Source organism: Pristis pectinata, chromosome 33 (genome assembly GCF_009764475.1).
Source record: "Pristis pectinata isolate sPriPec2 chromosome 33, sPriPec2.1.pri, whole genome shotgun sequence".
In the NCBI taxonomy this organism is placed as follows: Eukaryota; Metazoa; Chordata; class Chondrichthyes; order Rhinopristiformes; family Pristidae; genus Pristis; species Pristis pectinata.
In genome coordinates, this window is record NC_067437.1 from 7,390,072 (window position 1) to 7,409,136 (window position 19,065).

Below are 19,065 nucleotides of genomic sequence, written 5' to 3' on the forward strand. Positions count from 1 at the left end.
CCCTCCATCACCCTCCTCCCTCCGTCACCCTCCTCACTCCCTCCATCACCCTCCTCCCTCCGTCACCCTCCTCACTCCCTCCATCACCCTCCTCCCTCCGTCACCCTCCCTCCTCCCTCCATCACCCTCCTCCCTCCGTCACCCTCCCCACTCCCTCCGTCACCCTCCTCCCTCCGTCACCCTCCCCACTCCCTCCGTCACCCTCCTCCCTCCGTCACCCTCCCCACTCCCTCCGTCACCCTCCTCCCTCCATCACCCTCCTCCCTCAGTCCATCACCCTACCACTCCCTCCATCACTCTTCCTCATTCCCTCCATCACCTTTCCCAACTGCCCTCTTATCCCTTCCCCTGCCCCTGGCTGGGGTATCTGGACCCACAGAGTCTGAATACAAGGGGTCAACCATTCAGGACTCAGATGAAAAGAAATTCCTTCACCCAGAGGACAGTGAAGCTCCCGAATTCTTTACCCAAGAGAGCTATGGAGGCTGTTTCTGTGTATAGTCAGGACAGAGCACGATAGATTGTTGGATGTTGAGAGAATCGTGAGATACAAGGTCAGTCCAGGAAAGCGATGCCGAGTTTATGGAGAGATCATGATTTATTGAATGGTGGAGCAGGCACGAGGGACTGAATGGCCTACTCTTGCTTCTCTTGAGCTGCATGATAGGTGATAGGAAAATCATGGGGGGTGGGCATGAGAGAGAGTAGGTTCCAGGGAAAAGGAAGGGGATCGATAGGATTGATCTGAAAGGCAGCAAAGGCAATGGGCCAAATGGCCTCCTATGCCACAAAAAGTCTGGTCAGCATTGGATTACTTTTTATGGGATCTTACTGTGTGCAAATTGGGGGCAGTATACTTCCTACATTACATCACTGACTACACTTCAAAGAACATTTCACTGATAGTAAAAATGCTTAGATGTTATACCAAACCAAATGATTCCTTTTGTTGTGAAGTTTGGCTCTTTGATATTTATCGTTTGTCCTTTTCCCTTCAGAAATGGCTTGGGACAAAAATCCCAGCGTCCTTCAGCAGCACAGAAGAGCTGAGCACAGAAATCTCTTCACTGGAGATATCAGAAATCAAAGATTCACAATCATTCCTCAAACAGAATTTCATCTCAGACAGCAGCGGCTTCAAGAGTATCAGCGACTCTTCCATGTCCAGCTTTGCCAACCAAGGCTACTTCTGGTGCAATTATCCCAGCTCTTATGAAGCGTATCCTTGCAAAGTTTACTTCAGCTATGACCGAGCTGAGCTGAGAGCTGATAGCGAGAAAAGTGAATCGTATCGATATCTCACCTCCTCCAATGATTCCCTCTATGACAGCAGTCTGCAATACTCTCCCTGTACTTTTTCCATAGACAAGCAGGGGTTTGACTTGGATTGTGAAGAGTCCCTGTCTCACACCGCTGTGGATGCTTCTGAGGAGGAAATAGACAGACCACCAAGAGAACATGAAGCTCCAACTTGTCTACCATACCCTGATCATCAGGCAAGCCATGGACACTCAGCCAAGGAAAGCCACGTCCCTCTCAATGGTGTCTCCCAATTCCCCGCCTTTGGGTCCTCAGATTGCTTCTTTGAGCCCCACATTTTGTTGGCGAATGACGAAAGTGCCGGCAGATTTGCCTCCAATGGGTCAATGTTTGAAAAGGCTCAGGCAGGAGCCCTGCCTTCAGGCACGCCTTGTTCTCAGGATGGCTTAATCCAGCAAAACCCCAGTGTGTTTAAGACCACGTCTCTGAACCTGGTGCAGTCAACTGATGCATACCTCTCCCTTAATGAAGTTCGGAGCAAGTACAGTAACCAGTCAATATAGGGATGAAATCAAGGTACCTGCTCCTGTGAGTTCTGGTATTAAGGTCCGTCAACCAAGTAGCTTCAACTTCAGGTCTTCTCTTGAAGGACTTTGCCTCTGCTTTTGAGATGAGGTCTTTTAATATGTTTCCTTTTTATATTGGTTCCCATACCTTACTTTACCTGAGTTGAGAAGGGCAAATCAGGCTCCATCAGAACCACCATCAACATCAGCCAGCAGAAGATATACTTAAACTGGACAGGGAGAAAGTTAACCTTCAACTTCTTCACTGAAGAATTTGTGCTTCTTTATTGGCTGTGCACGGATCCTTTGCTGCTGCTTATTAACGTATCTGACTGGAAAATTAAAGAACCAGTTGGCATCAGGTGACTAAAATATAACATTGGATGGACAATACAGAAAAAGAAAAGATCTTTGGTGATGAAGGATATAATTTCTAGCAGGAAGCTGAATGAACCAGTTTGAAATTGGAAAAAGAAGCCAATGTAATGTAGCAACTTCTACGGTGTCAGGGCCCCAGGACGCCTGTAGCCAATGCTTTTCATGGAGAATGTGGCAAGCAATGAACCATGCCAAGTTCCCACTAACACCAAGCTCCCACAATGGGGGCGAAGCGACTTCAACTGACAGCTTGAGGGATAGATTTTGGCCGGGGAGCCCCTGTCTTTTCTCAGAATCAGAACCCCCAGGACGTTTCACATTCGGCAGGCATTGTGTTTAGTGATTCGTCAGCCTGTGGCTCCCAGGCCTTGCAACTGTCCCTCGGCCTCCGGGTCATCCTGGACTCTCTCTGCTCAAGTTTCCGAAATGGGATTTGAACCCGTGACCTTCCGACCTAGAGCTAGGAGTGCAACCCGCTGAGATACAATTGCCATTCATCCCAACCTGAAGGCCTGATTGACAAAGGACAGAGTCCCCGGCAACTGGTCAGCTGCTTGGCAACTAGGCATCAGGGCAGGGGGCAAAGGTCAGACAGGCCAGGGAACACCCGCCCTGATCAGAAGGCTCACCTTGACTCAACTACACAATACAAATAAGGACTAACCATTTCGTCAGTGAACTTATCATTTGCCGGTTATGTCTTATGTTTATTTGCCCATTGCAATGAGACAATTTCAAATGGGAGGCATTACAGGATGGTAGATATGTAACGCACCATTTGGCAAGAAAGTAGAAGAGATCTTTCACTTTCACACCCAGCCAGGAATCCTGAGGAGATGTTACGGTCAGATCAGCTCTACTAAGGCAGGGACCACGCTCAAGAGGCTGAATGGCTGACTCTTCTCTTACTTTGTACTTTTGTACGTCTATTACATTGCTGCTCAGAAAAAAGACTTGTTGTCACGTCCTCGCTCAGCAGAGCGTGACGAAATGGCCTCACTGCCTAACTTCAAAGAAAGCAGAACAATCAGGGATAGAGAGAAACAGAAAAAAAACTTCAGAGGGAACATCAGTCTCCCTTCATTGATTCTTCACGTTGAATTTTGTATTAATTTCTTAGCCTGCTCATCAACATATCACTGGAGAACCTATACATGCAACATATCTTCCATAGTACAAGTGCCTAGAATGTTGATTGTATAATATGTTGTATTTTATCATTGCTCAATTGAAAAACTTGTTTCTCTGCACTGAAATGCGATAAGAACCATTTCCCTGCGTTGACTCTTGCATCTGATGCGATCTCTGCATTGGGGTCCACAGCATCTCATTCCCATTCAACGTGCCTTTTGTTGTATAACAAGGAATTGGATTGTTGTCCTGGGAAGGCCATCTCTGGGCACTGTGGGACAACATGGTCTTCACACCACAGTGCTGGCCTGGTAAGTAAGTCCCATCATTGCCCTGCAACCTTCCATTACACGCACACCCACATTGTTGCTCTCTGTTCCCAATCTCAATCACTGCCCTGACCCTGTGATCCTCCGGACCCCCAGCCTCCTCACCTCTGGCCCCTTAAATCCTCTTGATCTCCTGACTGTGACTCCAAGTCCCCAAGCTGCAACCCTTCCCAACTTAGTCGGGACCCCCCCCCCCCCACAACACATCCAGACCTCAGTCCTAATTTCCTCCCCTCCATTCTTCAGCCCCAATCCTCAATATCCCAATCTTCCTCAGCTCCCAGTGCCCCCCCATTCAATCCTCAACCCCAATCTTCACCCTGGTCCCAGGCATTTGCATATGTCTTCCAAGCTCTTCTCCAAACCTACCCTGCCCTCAGATCCCAGTCAGGGTCTTGGTGACTGGCCTCCCCTCTCCCCTAAATTTGACCACCCCCAAACCTGGTCTCAGTCCTGGGTGATACCCTGATACTTCCATTGAGATCCTCAGTGGAGGAGCCAGCTAGGAGTATCATTCATTATTGAGCATTGAGGAAGTGGTAGGATGAAGGTGAGGGTGGATTTGTGGAGGGTGGGTGGGGGGTTCGATGAGGGATGGAGTGAGCTGAGGGAGGGGTGATGATAGTGTTGAGTTATAGAGTTGAAGGTTGGGGTGAGGGTGGGGGCGAGGGTGAGAGTGTGGGGGAGGGCATCAAACGCGTCTTTCACCTGAGCCCAGATCCCAGGGGTTTTCCCTGTAGCCACTGCTGTGATCCAAAAGGCAGTACGTGCACAGCAAGATCCAGGCAGATGCCTTGCACAAAAAAGTCCTTCCAACGCAACATGTACAGGGCCAACTGCTTGGTTCAATCACCAGGGTGAACTGTGTCTGGAACCAGTGTTAGAACTGATTATACAAGAGGGCATGGCTTTGAAGTAATGGGTGGGAAGTTCAAGGGAGATATCAGAGGAAGGTTTTTTACCCAGAGAGTGGTTGGGGCATGGAATGCACTGCCTGGGGTGGTGGTGGAGGCAGGTACATCGGTCAAATTCAAGAGATTGCTAGATAAGCTATGGAGGAATTTAAAATAGAGGGTTATGGGGGAGGTAGTTAGATAGTCTTAGGCGAGGTTTAAAGGTCGGCACAACATTGTGGGCCAATGATTCTATGATCTGGGAAATGTCGTTCAGGTTAAAGGAGTAAATGTTGTATAGTTCATTAAAATGCAAAAATTGCATCAGCGTGTGATAATTTACAATAATTTGTAGCTTTTCTTCACATATACTAGCATGTCAACCACGTAACCTTGTGATATTTTAATGTGATTTTATTTGTAGTGTTTTACGTTGTACTGTTTGAATTTTTACTCGGTTTCAATAAACTTTAAGGGTTGTGAGTTGTGTGGCTCTGTACATCTTTGGCCAGCTTTACCCCAGCTGTAAAGTTCATGGGCTCACAGGTGAGGGTGCTCAAGGAGGACAACTTCTGACCCAGCGCTCATCTGTAACGGTGGCCAGTGCTTTTGTGCTTCAGCTGCAGATGGTGATTACTGGTTGTGCAGCACTCCCTCGGCACTGAGACCTGGCACTCAACCCCTTCTCTCAGGTTTGCACCCACTGTGGGAGGGGCAGTACTGAGGGAACCGTGACACCCTTAACCCAGCTCCACCAGCCAACACAGCTTGTCACACCAGAGTACAGGGGCTCAGCAATCTGGGGACAAAGTCTGCACTAACCCTCGGTGTAGTACTGAGGGAGCACTGCTCTGTGGGAGGGGCATCACTGAGGGAGTGTCCCACTGTGGGAGGGGTGGTGCTGAAGGAGTGTCCCACTGTAGGAGGGACAGTACTGAGGGAGTGCTGCACTGTGGGAGGGGCAGTACTGGGAGTGCCGCACTGTGGGAGGGGTGGTGCTGAGAGAGTGTCACACTGTGGGGGTGGTGGTACTGAGGGAGTGCTGCACTGTAGGAGAGTCAGTGGTGAGGGAGCACACTGTGGGAGGGGCTGTGTTAAGTGAAGGGACTGGTATCCAGAGGACTGGATCCTGAGACTTGAGTTCAATTCCCACCAAGACTGCTGGGAATTTAAAATTAGTCAATTAAATAAATGTTTATTCAAAACTAGAATCAGTTATGTTTACTTTTAAATATCAAATTGTCTTGGGGAGCGAGATATGCCACTCCGACCTGGACTGGCCTACACATGACCGCTGGCTCACAACACAACTCTAAATGCCCTCTGAAATGGCCAAGAAAGCCACTGTCCAAGGGGCAATTGAGGATGGACAATAAATGCTGGTCTTGACAGTGATGTGTAGATCCCGTTAAGTGAATAATCTTCAAAAAGTAAGAGCAAAAAACAAAATGATGGAGGAACTCAGCGGGTCAGGCAGCATCTGTGGAGGGAAATGGACAGTCAACGTTTCAGGTCGAGACCCTTCATCTGGACTGAAAGAATAGAGGGGAAGGGGTAGGGCAAGAGCTGGCAGGCAATAGGTGGATCCAGGTGAGGAGGGGTGATTGGCAGATGGAGGAGCGGAGGCAACAAAGGGCTGCGGATGGTGGGATCTGATGGGAGAGGAAGGTGGATCCTGGAACCAAATAAGGGAGCTGGGGAGGGGACCCAGTGGGAGGGGTGTGTGGGCGACGGACAAATGGAGTGGGTGGGAGAGGGGAAAGAAACAGGGTGATGGGGGGGGGTGGGTGTAGGAGGAACTGGGTAGATCAGGAGGAGAGAGAAAAGGGACAGAGTGGGAGCAGGTTGCCTGAAGTTGGAGAATTCAATGTTCATGCCATCGGGTTGTAGACTCCCCAGGCGGAATATGAGGTGCTGTTCCTCTAATTTGTGTTTAGCCTCACCCTGGCAGTGGAGGAGGTCGAGGACAGACAGGTCGGTGTGGGAATGGGGAGGGATTGGTGACCGGGAGATCCAGATGGCCGTGGTGGATGGAACACAGGTGCTTGGCAAGGCGGTCGCCCAGTCTACGCCTGGTCCCACCGACGTAGAGGAGGCCACATCGAGAGCACCAGATGCAGTGGACAATGTTGGAGGAGGTGAAGGTGAATGTCTGCCTCACCCGGGAGGGTTGTTTAGGGCCGTGGATGGTGGTGAGGGAAGGAGGTGTAGGAGCAGGTGTTACACCTCCTACGGTTACAGGGGATAGTGCCTGGGGAGGGGGAGGGGGGGTGGGGGGGACGATGAGCGAACCAGGAAGTCACGGAGAGAGTGTTCCCTGTGGGAAACAGAAACTCCCATCTCCGCCACATCTGTTCTCCAGATGAGGCCTTCCACGCAAAGCATCTGAGTTGTCCTCCTTTTTCAGAAAACAGGGCCTCCCCCTCACCGTAGTTGACGGAGCCTCCACCCTCATATCCTCCATTTCCCGCATTTCTGCCCTTACCCCACCTCCGCCCAGACAGAACAGGGACAGAGTTCCCCTGGTCCTCACCTTTCCTCCCACTAGCCTACACATACAGTACCTCATTCTTTGACACTTCTGCCAGCTACAACTTGATCCCACCACCAGCCACGTCTTCCCCTCCCCACCCCCTTCCACTTCCCACAGGGAACTGCACCTCGTCTTCCGCCCGGGGAGTCTACAACCTGACAGCATGAACATTGAATTCTCCAATTTCTGGGAACCTGTTCCCCTCCGTTCCTTTTCTCTCTCCTCCTGATCCACCCAGCTCCTCTTGCACCACCCAGCCCAGCCTCCCCTCACCCTATTTCCTTCCCTTTCTGTCCCTTCCTCCACTCACTCCAACTGCCCATCACCCACAGATCCCACCATCCGCAGCCCTTTGTCGCCTCCACCTCTCACCTCCTGGCCTCTGTCGCTATTCCCACTCTCCCCGCCTCCATCTGCCAATCACCCCTCCTCACCTGGATCCACCTATCACCTGCCAGGTCTTGCCCCAACCCTTCCCCTCACCTCGTTATACCGGCTATCTCCTCGCTTTCAGTCCAGATGAAGGGTCTCGACTTGAAACGTCGACTGTCTATTTCTCCCCACAGATGCTGCCTGACCCGCTGAGTTCCTCCAGCTTCTTGTTTGTTGTCCTGGATAATAGTCATTCCCCAAGGGATGAATTCCGATGCAGTTTTTAGTGATCCTGGTGAAAAATTAATTAATCTTGTGTGGCGACTCACCGTCTAGTCGGGCGAACCGGCTCGGCAGTCGGGTCGCGCGGCGTCGGAGCGACGAGGCCCAAGATGGCGGCGGGCCTCGTCTTTCCGAGCGACGGGGAGAACCCGCACGCGGGAAAGTCCTGATGACGTAGGACTTACGTCATTGCCGGTTTCTTTGGGCGGGAACATTCTCCCTTAAAGGGCCCGCGCAAGGCGGGAAAATAAACCAGTTCTTGTTCAGCAATCCTCCGACTAGCGTCTTGTTTTATTCCGCGGTAGCAACCGCTACATTGGTGACCCCGACGGTCCAAACGGCTTTTGGACCCACGCAATGGACGACAGCGCAGCAGCCAACGCAGTGGCCCTCAAGCTGCCCACCTTTTGGACACTTCGGCCCAGCGTCTGGTTTGACCAGGCCGAAGCGCAATTCCACCTTCGGCAGATCACCTCTGACTCCACGAAGTACTACCATGTGGTTAGCTCTCTGGACCAAGAGACAGCTGCCCAGGTTGGAGACTTCATCCAGTCGCCTCCGGAGGAAGATAAGTACCCGGCTTTCAAAGACCTTTTGATTCGGACCTTCGGCCTCTCCCGTCGTGAGCGCGCCGCCCGCCTGCTTCATCTGGATGGCCTGGGGGACAGATCCCCATCCGCCCTAATGAATGAGATGCTGGCATTGGTCGAGGGACACAAGCCATGCCTGATGTTCGAACAGGCCTTCCTCGAACAGCTCCCCGATGACATCCACTTGTTGTTAGCTGACACCGATTTCAGCAACTCCCGTGAGGTGGCCGCCTGGGCAGATGTCCTGTGGAGGGCCAAGCGCGAGAGCGGTTCGTCCGTCAGTCAAATCGCCAGGCCGCGAGCCCAACGCCCGCCTCTCCCAGCCCCAGCAACCGAGCAGCCACACCCCAGGAACGCAGACGACGACACGGGTGACCAGCTGTGCTTCTACCATCAGAGGTGGGGTGCGGAAGCCCATCGATGCCGCCCACCCTGCAAGTTTCAGGGAAACGCCAGGGCCAGCCGCCGCTGATGGCTACGGCGGCTGGCCGCCGACAGAGCCTCCTCTTCGTTCAGGACAAGAAATCTGGACGGCGTTTCCTCGTTGATACAGGAGCGGAGGTCAGTATTTTGCCCCTGACCAGCCGCGACACTCGCGCCAGGCCACCAGGTCCTCTACTCAATGCCACCAACGGTACAACGATACGGTCTTTCGGCACCCGTACACTTCAATTACAATTTGGCGACAGCCGTTTTACCTGGACCTTTACCCTTGCCACCGTCGCCCGACCACTCCTAGGAGCCGATTTCCTTCAGGCCCACAACCTGTTAGTCGACCTGCGAAGGAAGCGGTTAGTCCACTCTAGCACTCTCCAGACCTATCCCCTGGGAGAAATCACCCCACCAGCCCCGCGTCGGGACTCCATTTCCCTTTCTGGCGACGATTTCGCCAAGCTCCTAGCCGAATTTCCATCAATTTTGGCACCTTCGTTTACAAATTCTAGGCCCAAACACTGGGTACGACACCACATCATTACTACAGGGCCACCCCTTCATGTCCGAGCACGACGATTACCTCCAGACAAGCTCTGTCTGGCAAAGGAAGAGTTCCGTCACATGGAGGAGCTGGGGATTGTTCGCAGGTCAGACAGCCCCTGGGCCTCCCCCCTGCACATGGTCCCCAAAGCCACCGGAGGGTGGAGGCCCTGCGGCGACTACCGCAGGCTGAATGACGCCACCACCCCGGACCGCTATCCCATCCCTCACATCCAGGACTTCGCAGCGAACTTACACGGGGCCCGCATCTTTTCCAAAGTGGACCTCGTTCGGGGATACCACCAAATCCCGGTCCATCCGGATGACATCCCCAAAACTGCGATTATCACCCCATTCGGCCTGTTCGAATTCCTTCGGATGCCATTCAGCCTTAAGAACGCCGCGCAGACCTTCCAGCGGCTGATGGGCGCGGTAGGCCGAGACCAGGACTTCGTGTTCATTTACTTAGACGACATACTGATCGCCAGCCGTAACCGCCAGGAACACCTTTCCCACCTCCGCCAGCTGTATTCCCGCCTCCGCGATTTCGGCCTCACGATCAACCCGTCCAAGTGCCAATTCGGACTTGACTCTATCGATTTCCTCGGCCACAAAATCCCCAGCGACGGGGCAACACCTCTACCCGCCAAGGTGGACACTATCCGCCATTTTGCCCGCCCCGACACAGTCAAAGGCCTACAGGAATTCCTTGGGATGGTCAACTTTTACCATCGTTTCATCCCTGCAGCAGCCCGTATCATGCGCCCTCTGTTCTCGCTGCTGGCTGGTAAGGGCAAGGACATCACCTGGACTGACGAGGCTGCGGCTGCTTTCATTAAGGCCAAAGACGCCCTGGCAGACGCCACGATGCTTGTACACCCTAGGACTGACGTCCCGACTGCCCTCACGGTAGACGCGTCCAACACCGTGGTGGGTGGGGTACTGGAACAGCTACTCGAAGGCCGCTGGCAACCCTTGGCATTTTTCAGCAAGCACCTTAGACAGCCCGAACTGAAGTACAGCGTTTTGATCGGGAACTTCTAGCGCTGTATCTGGCGGTCCGGCATTTCCGATACTTTCTAGAAGGCAGGCCTTTCACCGCTTTCACCGATCATAAGCCTCTGTCCTTTGCCTTCTCCAAAGTCTCCGATCCCTGGTCAGCTCGTCAGCAGAGACATTTATCCTACATTTCCGAATTCACAACTGACATCCAACATGTCTCCGGAAAGGATAATGTCGTTGCTGATGCACTTTCCAGACCAACCATCCACAACCTATCCTTGGGTGTCGACTACACGGCCCTGGCTGACGCACAGCAAGCCGACGACGAACTGCCCAGCTACAGAACCGCAGTCTCGGGTCTGCAGCTCCGAGATTTCTTGGTTGGTCCAGGTCAGCGGACCCTACTTTGCGACGTTGCGACTGGTCAGCCCCGCCCTATTGTCCCTGCAGCCTGGCGGAGACGCGTTTTTGACTCGGTACATGGGTTGGCACACCCGTCCATCAGATCTACCGTCCGACTGGTCGCCAGCAAGTTTGTCTGGCATGGCCTGCGCAAACAGGTCAGCGAGTGGGCCAGGACTTGTCCGCACTGCCAGATGTCAAAAATCCAGCGACACACCAAGGTCCCACCACAGCAGTTCGAGCCTACCCGTAGGAGGTTCGACCACATACACGTCAACCTCGTGGGCCCTCTGCCGGTTTCCAGAGGAGCCCGGTACCTCCTTACCATCATGGACCGGTTCACGAGGTGGCCTGAGGCAACCCCCCTGACTGACATCACAACTGATTCCTGCGCCCGGTCGCTGCTCACAACTTGGGTCTCACGTTTTGGTGTTCCGGCCCACATCACTTCAGACAGAGGCACCCAATTCACTTCCAGTCTCTGGTCTGCATTAGCGAACCTGCTAGGGACGCAGCTGCACACCACCACGGCCTACCATCCTCAATCAAACGGGTTGGTGGAACGTTTTCACCGCCATCTGAAATCAGCCTTGATGGCCCGCCTGAAGGGTCCTAACTGGGTTGATGAGCTACCTTGGGTCCTGCTCAGCATACGCACTGCCCCCAAAGAAGACCTTCGCACTTCGTCAGCTGAGCTTGTATACGGGGCGCCCCTAGTTGTCCCCGGGGATTTCATACCTGCCCTTCGGGACCAAGGGGAACAACCCCCAGCAGTCCTGCAAAGACTGCGTGAGAAGTTTGGCAACTTGGCCCCGATTCGCATCTCACGGCACGGTCAAGCCCCATCCTGCCAGCCCAAGGAACTACGGGACTGTAAGTTTGTTTTCGTTCGCAGGGGCATACCTCGGGCGCCATTGCAACGACCATATGAGGGACCGTTCCGAGTCATACGGAATAACGGATCCACCTTTAGTTTGGACATTGGAGGCAGGGAACAGGTTTTCACGGCGGACTGCCTCAAACCGGCCCATTTGGATCTGCAACAACCTGTCGAGGTTGCAACGCCACAACGCAGAGGCCGGCCCCCTAAGCAGCAGCTGGCACAGCCCAGGGACCTTGGGGACTGTATCGCCGGTTCTGGGGGGGGGGGGGGGGGGGGGGGGGTTGTGTGGCGACTCACAGTTTAGTCGGGCGAACCAGCTCGGCAGTCGGGTCGCGCGGCGTCGGAGCGACGAGGCCCAAGATGGCAGCGGGCCTCGTCTTTCCGAGCGAAGGGGAGAACCCGCGTGCGGGAAAGTCTTGATGACGTAATACTTACGTCATTGCCGGTTTCATTGGGCGGGAACAGTCTCCCTTAAAGGGCCCGCGCAAGGCGGGAAAATAAACCAGTTCTTGTTCAGCAATCCTCCGACTAGCGTCTTGTTTTATTCCGCGGTAGCAACCGCTACACTTGGCACAAAACAGCAAAAGTTGCATTTAATCTAAATTGTGGTCAAGTGTCCAATGTGTTGCTTTTGCATTCATTCAAATGCAACCTCAGTCAGCCCGTTGAGAAGAGTAAGTTAATGAGCCGTTGGATTGTGTCTTATTTCCCCATCTGTTGGTCAAATGCTGAGGGTGGATTCAGCAATGAAGCAACAATGCTATGCGTGTACTGTGCATGTTTTGTGTATGCTCCACACATGCTCCGTGCATTTTCTGTGCATGCTCTCTGTGTGTTCTTTGCATGGTCTCTGCTTGCTCTGTCCATGCTTCATGTGTGCTCTGCGTATGCTCTGCGTGTGCTCCACACGGACTCTACTTGTGCTATGCACTAGCACCCTGGGCAGGTCCTGCCTGCCTTGTGCAGCGATGCAGCCTTTTGTTTTCTGCTCCAGATTCTAGATCTGCAGTCTCATGTGGCTTCAATAAATGAGAACTGCGATCTTCATGTTGTCTTCCTGAGGCAAGGAGCTCATTTGCACTGAAGGCTGGAACATTACTTGCCGCCTCATTGGAATGGGACAGTTTACTTCAGGTCTTTTCTCATACATGGTGATCATGTGCTCTTGAGGCTCCATCTAGTGGTGGCTGTAGAAAGCACCGTTCCACACCGCGAAACATCTGTGGTCTTCAGGGTTGCTGCTTGAAAAGACAGACGGAAGTGAAGCTATCAATGGAACATCCTTCAACTCACAGAGCTGTCGAGTGCAACAATGCTTCAAGAGTCATTCTACTTGGTACACTCATTTCATAAGTGTCCACTCACACTCTTACATATTGTTGGACAATGACAGCTAGAGGTAGCAGGCGGATTGATTTTGCATCTATGTAGTGCCTCTCACCTCCTCAGCATGTCCTAATGACCTCTACCAATAAAATACACTTTTGTTGTTGCTTTACTGTGGGAAGCACAGCGGTCAATTCATGCAGGGGCGTTTCTCTGAGGTTGTGGGTGTCACTGGTAATGCCAGCATTTATTGCCTATCCGTCCTTGCCCCTGGACAGAGGAAGCAGCGAGGAGCTACCCACCTGGGGTGGGCCTGCAGTCAGATATAGACCAGCCTGGAGAAGGTTGAGGGAGAAAATCATGGAATCATACAGCACAGAAACCACCTCCTCCATGCTGACCATGATGTCTACCTACACTAATCCCATTTGCCTGCATTAGACCCATTACTCTATTCTGCTTTCTTATCCAAGCACCTGGTCAAATGCCCTTTAAACACTGTTACTGTGCCTGCCTCCACCACCTCTTCTAGCAGCTCATTCCAGATAACCACCAACCCCAGTGTGGAAAACCTACTGCTCAGATCTCCTTTAAATTTCTCTACCTCACTTTCGACCTGTGCCCTGTAGTTCTGGACTCCTCTGCCCTGAAAAAAGTCCTTATCTATTCGATCTTGATGTTATAAACCTCTATAAGATTACCTGTCAGCGTCCTACACTCCCAGCCTACCCAATCTCACAAGCCCTCCGTTCCAGGCAATGTCCTGGTGAATCTCTTCTGCACTCTCTCTATTGTTACCATATCCTTCCTGTAGTGTGGCGACCAGAACTGTATGCAATACTCTTAATGCAGTCTAACCAATGTTTTGTAGAGCTGTAATATAATGTCCCAAACTCTTATACTCAGTGCCTTGGCTTATAAAGGCAAACATGCCAAATGCTTTCTTCACTACCCTATCACCTGTGTCACCAACTCAGTGAACTCCCTCAATCTTCTTCAAAGTAGTTGTCTCACTGGAACAATGGCTCCACTGACAGAGTGCGCGGCTTGCACACCCAAGCTTGCACCATTTTAATTTTTCATTCCTCTTTAGCTGTGTAGACAATCAGGACACCTCCACCAAGAACCATCAATGTCTGTAACCACACCAGAGTTGGCTCCCTGTCACAGTTTGACAAATCATCAGATTCGCCAGTTCCAACAAAGGGTCTTTGACCTGAAATGTTAACTCTTGTTTCTCCCTCCACAGATGCTGCCTGACTGCTGAATGTCTCCAGCATTTTCTGTTTTTGGTAACTTGGTAAATTGGTTTATTATTGTCACATGTACCGAGGTACAGTGAAAAACTTGTCATTCATGCCGTCCATACAGATCATTTCATTTCACAGTGCATTGAGGTAGTACAAGGTAAAACAATAACAGAATGCAGAATAAAATGTTACAGCTACAGAGAAAGTGCAGTGCAGGCAGACAATAAGGTGCAAGGTTTTGCCTAAGTAGATTGGCGAGAGTCCATCTTATTGTACAAGGGGACAACTCAATAGTCTTATAGCAGCGGGATAGAAGCTGTCCTTGAGCAGGGGTGGTGTGTGCTTTCAGGCTTTTGTATCTTCCGCCCGATGGGAGGGGGGAGAAGAGAGAATGTCCGGGATGGGTGGGGTCTTTGATTTTGTTGGCTGCTTTACCGAGACAGCAAGGTGTTTTTGTTTCAGATTTCCAGCGTCTGCAGTTTTTTTTGATTTTCACAGGTTGATTACCAACAAATGCTCACCAAGATCACTAAAACATAGGTGGATGGAAGTTTGTTTATTCCAAAATACAGGTTGCTGAGAGGTTTCTCAGCTGGGATCAGCTTTGTATTGCTGTTCCTGTAGATTTCAGGCACAAACTAACTGCCTCTTCTCCAACAGATATCGAACGTCACCGAGACTGCTTCACATTCAGTGAAGGGGTGGGCTTTTCCTGAGGTGTGTGAGGCGATTTATACATCCTTTCCCTTTACCACTCAATGGCACATTCAGTATTGCAACACCAGCCGCCCAATTTACCTTCCTCTCAATGCTGCCATCAGGCAGGAGGTACAGGAGCCTGAAGACCCACACCTCAAGGTTCAATAACAGTTTCTTCCCCATTGCTGTCAGGTTCTTGAACCCACCTGAAAAACCCTAATTCTAACTTTCATTCAATGTGCACTGACATTGTTTATTGTGTTGTGTAAGCTATGTATAATTAATGTAGTTTATGTCATGTTTGTAACGTACTGTGCTACAGCTGCAAAAAGTTAATTTTACGGGTAAACTTGACCAGAATACAAGGCAGGTTCCCTTGTCTGGATGCCCAAGACAAGAACTTGAACTATTTTAGCCTGAAAAGGCAGAAATGCAGGGGAAATATCTGGGATCTGAGCCATGACAGGTCTGGAAGGAGAAGTATTCACACCAGCAACATGCTGTCTTTGTTACCCCGAATTTCCACCCCAGTGCAGTTCCAATGGAGTGCTGCACTGTTGGAGGTGCATTTTTTCCAAATGAGATGTTTAAACTGAGGTCCATCCTCCCCTTCAGATGGACATCAAGGATCCCATGGTCACTCCTTCAAAGGGGAGCAGTGGGAACCTTCCTTGATTTCTGGTCAAGTTTTATTCCCTCATCAATGTCAGTACAACAGATCATTTGCTCACTGTTCTATTGCTGCTTGTGGGAGCTGACTGTATAGACGCACCATAGAAAGCATCCTATGCGGATGCATCACGGCTTGGTATGGCAACTGCTCTGCCCAAGACCGCAAGAAATTGCAGAGAGTTGTGAACACAGCCCAGTTCATTACGCAAACCAATCTCTCCTCCTTCTGCACTTCCCATTGCCAAGATAATCAAGATTCTCTCCCACCGCAGTCATTCTCTCTTCGCCCCCCCCTTCCATCTGGCAGAAGATGAAAAAGCTCTTGAATGCTATCGTATAAAAGGTGAAATCCTTATCTCTTAGTCTACCTCATGTGCCCTTGCACTTTAAATGCACCTTTCACCTCCCTTTCAGAATGTCCCAAGGTATTTCACAACCAATGATGCACTTTTCAAGTGTCATCACCTCTGTGAACTACCTGCGCTGCACTTTCTCTGTAACTGTAAAACTATATTCTGCATTCTGTTATTGTTTTCCCTTTGTACTACCTCGATGTATCTGTATCGAATGATCTGTCTGGATGCCACGCAAACAAAAGCTTTTCACTGTATCTCAGTACATGTGACAATAATAACCCAATTACCAAACCTGGACCACCTCACTTCACAGAGGTGACGACACTTGAAAAGTGCATCATTGGTTGTGAAGTACCTTGGGACATTCAGAAAGGGAGGTGAAAGGTGCTATAGAAATGCCAACCTTTGTTTTATATTGCACCTGTGTCTTCTTCTCAGGCAGTCTGTCAGGATGGAGATGATGAGGTCAATGTGGGAACTTCACCCTCTTCCACAGTTTGGGCAGGGGTTGTCTGATGGTGTGGGTGGGATATCTGTGGGGTGGGGTGCTCCTTACTTTGGGGTTCTCAGTACCATCCCCAATGCTCCTTCTTCACTTGGGAGTTGTCAAAGGACAATAGGTTCCCAGGAGTCAGTGGGGAGGTTGCACTTCTTCAAGGAGGCTTTGAGAACATCCTTGAATCTTTTCCTCTCTTTGCCTGGTAATCTGCTTTTGTGATGGAACAGCGTGCCCGTTTTGGGATGCTGGTGTCAGGCATGCGATCAAAGTAACCTGTATTCTCTCCCAGGACAATATCCACAGCTTTGCAATGTTGTCCAATAGTTGTAACAACACCTTCACAATACTGGGCATTGCAAGGTCAGTGTCCAGTACAATGTGTGGGACATCAAACGTCACCACAGGCCTGGGACAAGGTTCTCCATGGCTGGCATTATTGCTCAGATGTGTCTGGATCCTATAGCACAGAGACAAGCCCTTCAACCCATTGAGTCCATGCCAACCATCAACTACCATTTACACTAATCCTACATGTTCTCCCCACATTTCCATCTTCTACCAATCACCCACACAATTTACAGTGGCCAATGGACCTACCAACCCGCCAGTCTTTGGGACGTGAGAGGAAACCGGAGCACCCGTGGGAAACCCACACGGTCACCGGGAGAATGTGCAAAAACTCCGCACAGACAGCGCCCAAGGTCAGGACTGAACCCAGGCCAGTGGAGCTGTGAAGGCAGCCGCACTACCTGCTGCATCACAGTGCTGCCCCTGACATTGATGGGTCTGTATCAACTCCCACTGAGCGTCACTGATGAACATCAGGGCTTTGTGAACTGCTTCACTGGGGCGGGTCACCGTTTCACCCACCTTACATTACCAACCAGCAAGGATGGTCCAGGTTCTCCAAGAATGGATAAATCTGTGACACAAGGTGAAACAACACTGGAGAAAATTCCATTTTGAGGGTTTCTCTTTGATGGCAACAAAAGTGATGGGATGGAAATGGCCCCCTGACTGACCACCAAAATATCATCCAATCAGGCAAGGGAGAGCCTGTTCTCGTTCCAATTGGCTGGGAGGATGGGTTGATGGACGATGCTATTGGAGGGAAGAAGTCATGTGATTCCAATGGACAATGTCCGGGTTGAGTTGGCGACCAGGGTGTTGATAGTTTCTCTGGGCCTCCAGTGAGGTTGTCGCCCTCGTTCAGGCAGGGCAAAGTTAGGAGGAAGCCCAAATTCAGCAGTGTGGAGGTCTGAGGGACAGGGCACTGGCTGGTAACAGTTCCAAGCCTTCCACTGATGGGCATGTTCTGTGGGCAAAAGTGAGAAGGTGAAAGTTTCATGGCTGGAAGCTGCGTTCAGTCAGCCGAGCACGGCGGGCCTGGACACAACTGTTCAAACCCTCCTACCATTGTGAAATTCTACACAGGCAAGGTTGAAGGTGACCTGAGCTTGACCCTTAACCTGTTGAAAAGCCCCCTTCCCTTAAAGTACCGACATGGGCTCCAGAGAAGATTGGCAGCTGCTGTGTATGGGATCATCATAGTGTCATTGCATGGAAACAGGCCCTTCAGCCCATCTTGTCCATGCCGACCAAGGTGTCTTCCTGAGGTAGCCCCATTTGCCTGTTGGCCCATTTCCCTCTAAATCATTTTGATCCACATACCTGTCCAAATGTCTTTTAAAGTTGTAATTGTACCTGCCTCTGCTGCTTCCTCTGGCAGCTCGTTCCATATACCCACCACCCTCTGTGTGAAAAACTGCCTCTCCCCTTTAAATTTTTACCCTCTCACCTTAAACCTGTGTCCTCTAGTTTTAGACTCTCTTAACCTGAGGAAAAGAGTGTGATAATCCATCTTAACTATGTCCCTCATGATATTGTAAGCCTCTACAAGGTCACCCTTCACCCACCCCCCCCCCCCCCATGCTCCAGGGAAAACAGTCCCAGCCTATCCCAACTCTCCTTATCACTCAAGCTCTCCAGTCCTGGTAACATCTTTATAAACCTTTTCTGCACTCTCTAGCTAATCACATCCTTCCTATGGTATGGCGACCAGAACTGCCCACAATATCCAAGGGGCGGTCTCACCAACGTCTTGTACAGCTGTAACATGATGTCCCAACTCTTGTACTCAATGCCCCATCTGATGAAGGCAAGGGTGCCATACGCCCTTTCCAGCACTTTGTCATCATTTTCAGCCAACTACATAATTGTACCTCTGGGTTTCTCTGTTCTACAACACTCCCCAGGGCCCTGCCATTTACTGTGTATATCCTGCCCTGGTTTAACTTCCCCAAATGCATCACTTTACACATGTCTGAGTTAAACTCCATCTGCCGTTCCTTGGCCCACTTTCCCAGTTGATCCAGATCCTGTTGTAACCTCAGACAACCTTCTTCACTGTCCAATTTTGGTGTCATCTGCAGACTTACTAACCATGCAACCTACTTTCTCACCAACTCATTAATATACCTGACAAACAACAGGGGACCCGGCACCGATCCCTGCGGCACACCACTGGCCACAGGCCTCCAATCTAAAAAACAACCCTCCACTACCACACTCTTGTCTTCTTCCACCAAGCCAATTTGCTGTCAGTGAGGTGGGCAGTTGCTGACAGGTGGGGCAGTTGCTGACAGGTCGGCAGTGACTGACATAAGT

General features: G+C 51.0%; 1 protein-coding gene across 5 annotated transcripts in view; it reads left to right on the forward strand.

Annotated features, from left to right (window-relative positions):
* LOC127585478 (interleukin-2 receptor subunit beta-like) overlaps window positions 1–4,215 on the forward strand; it is a 58,463-nt gene extending 54,248 nt beyond the window's left edge. For all 5 annotated transcript variants that reach the window (XM_052042958.1, XM_052042963.1, XM_052042961.1 and 2 more), the window contains one exon: window positions 999–4,215. In XM_052042958.1, the coding sequence (XP_051898918.1) occupies window positions 999–1,823 (825 nt within the window). In that variant the 3' untranslated portion in view covers window positions 1,824–4,215. The remainder of the gene's footprint in view (window positions 1–998) is intronic.
* Window positions 4,216–19,065: the final 14,850 nt, after the last annotated feature.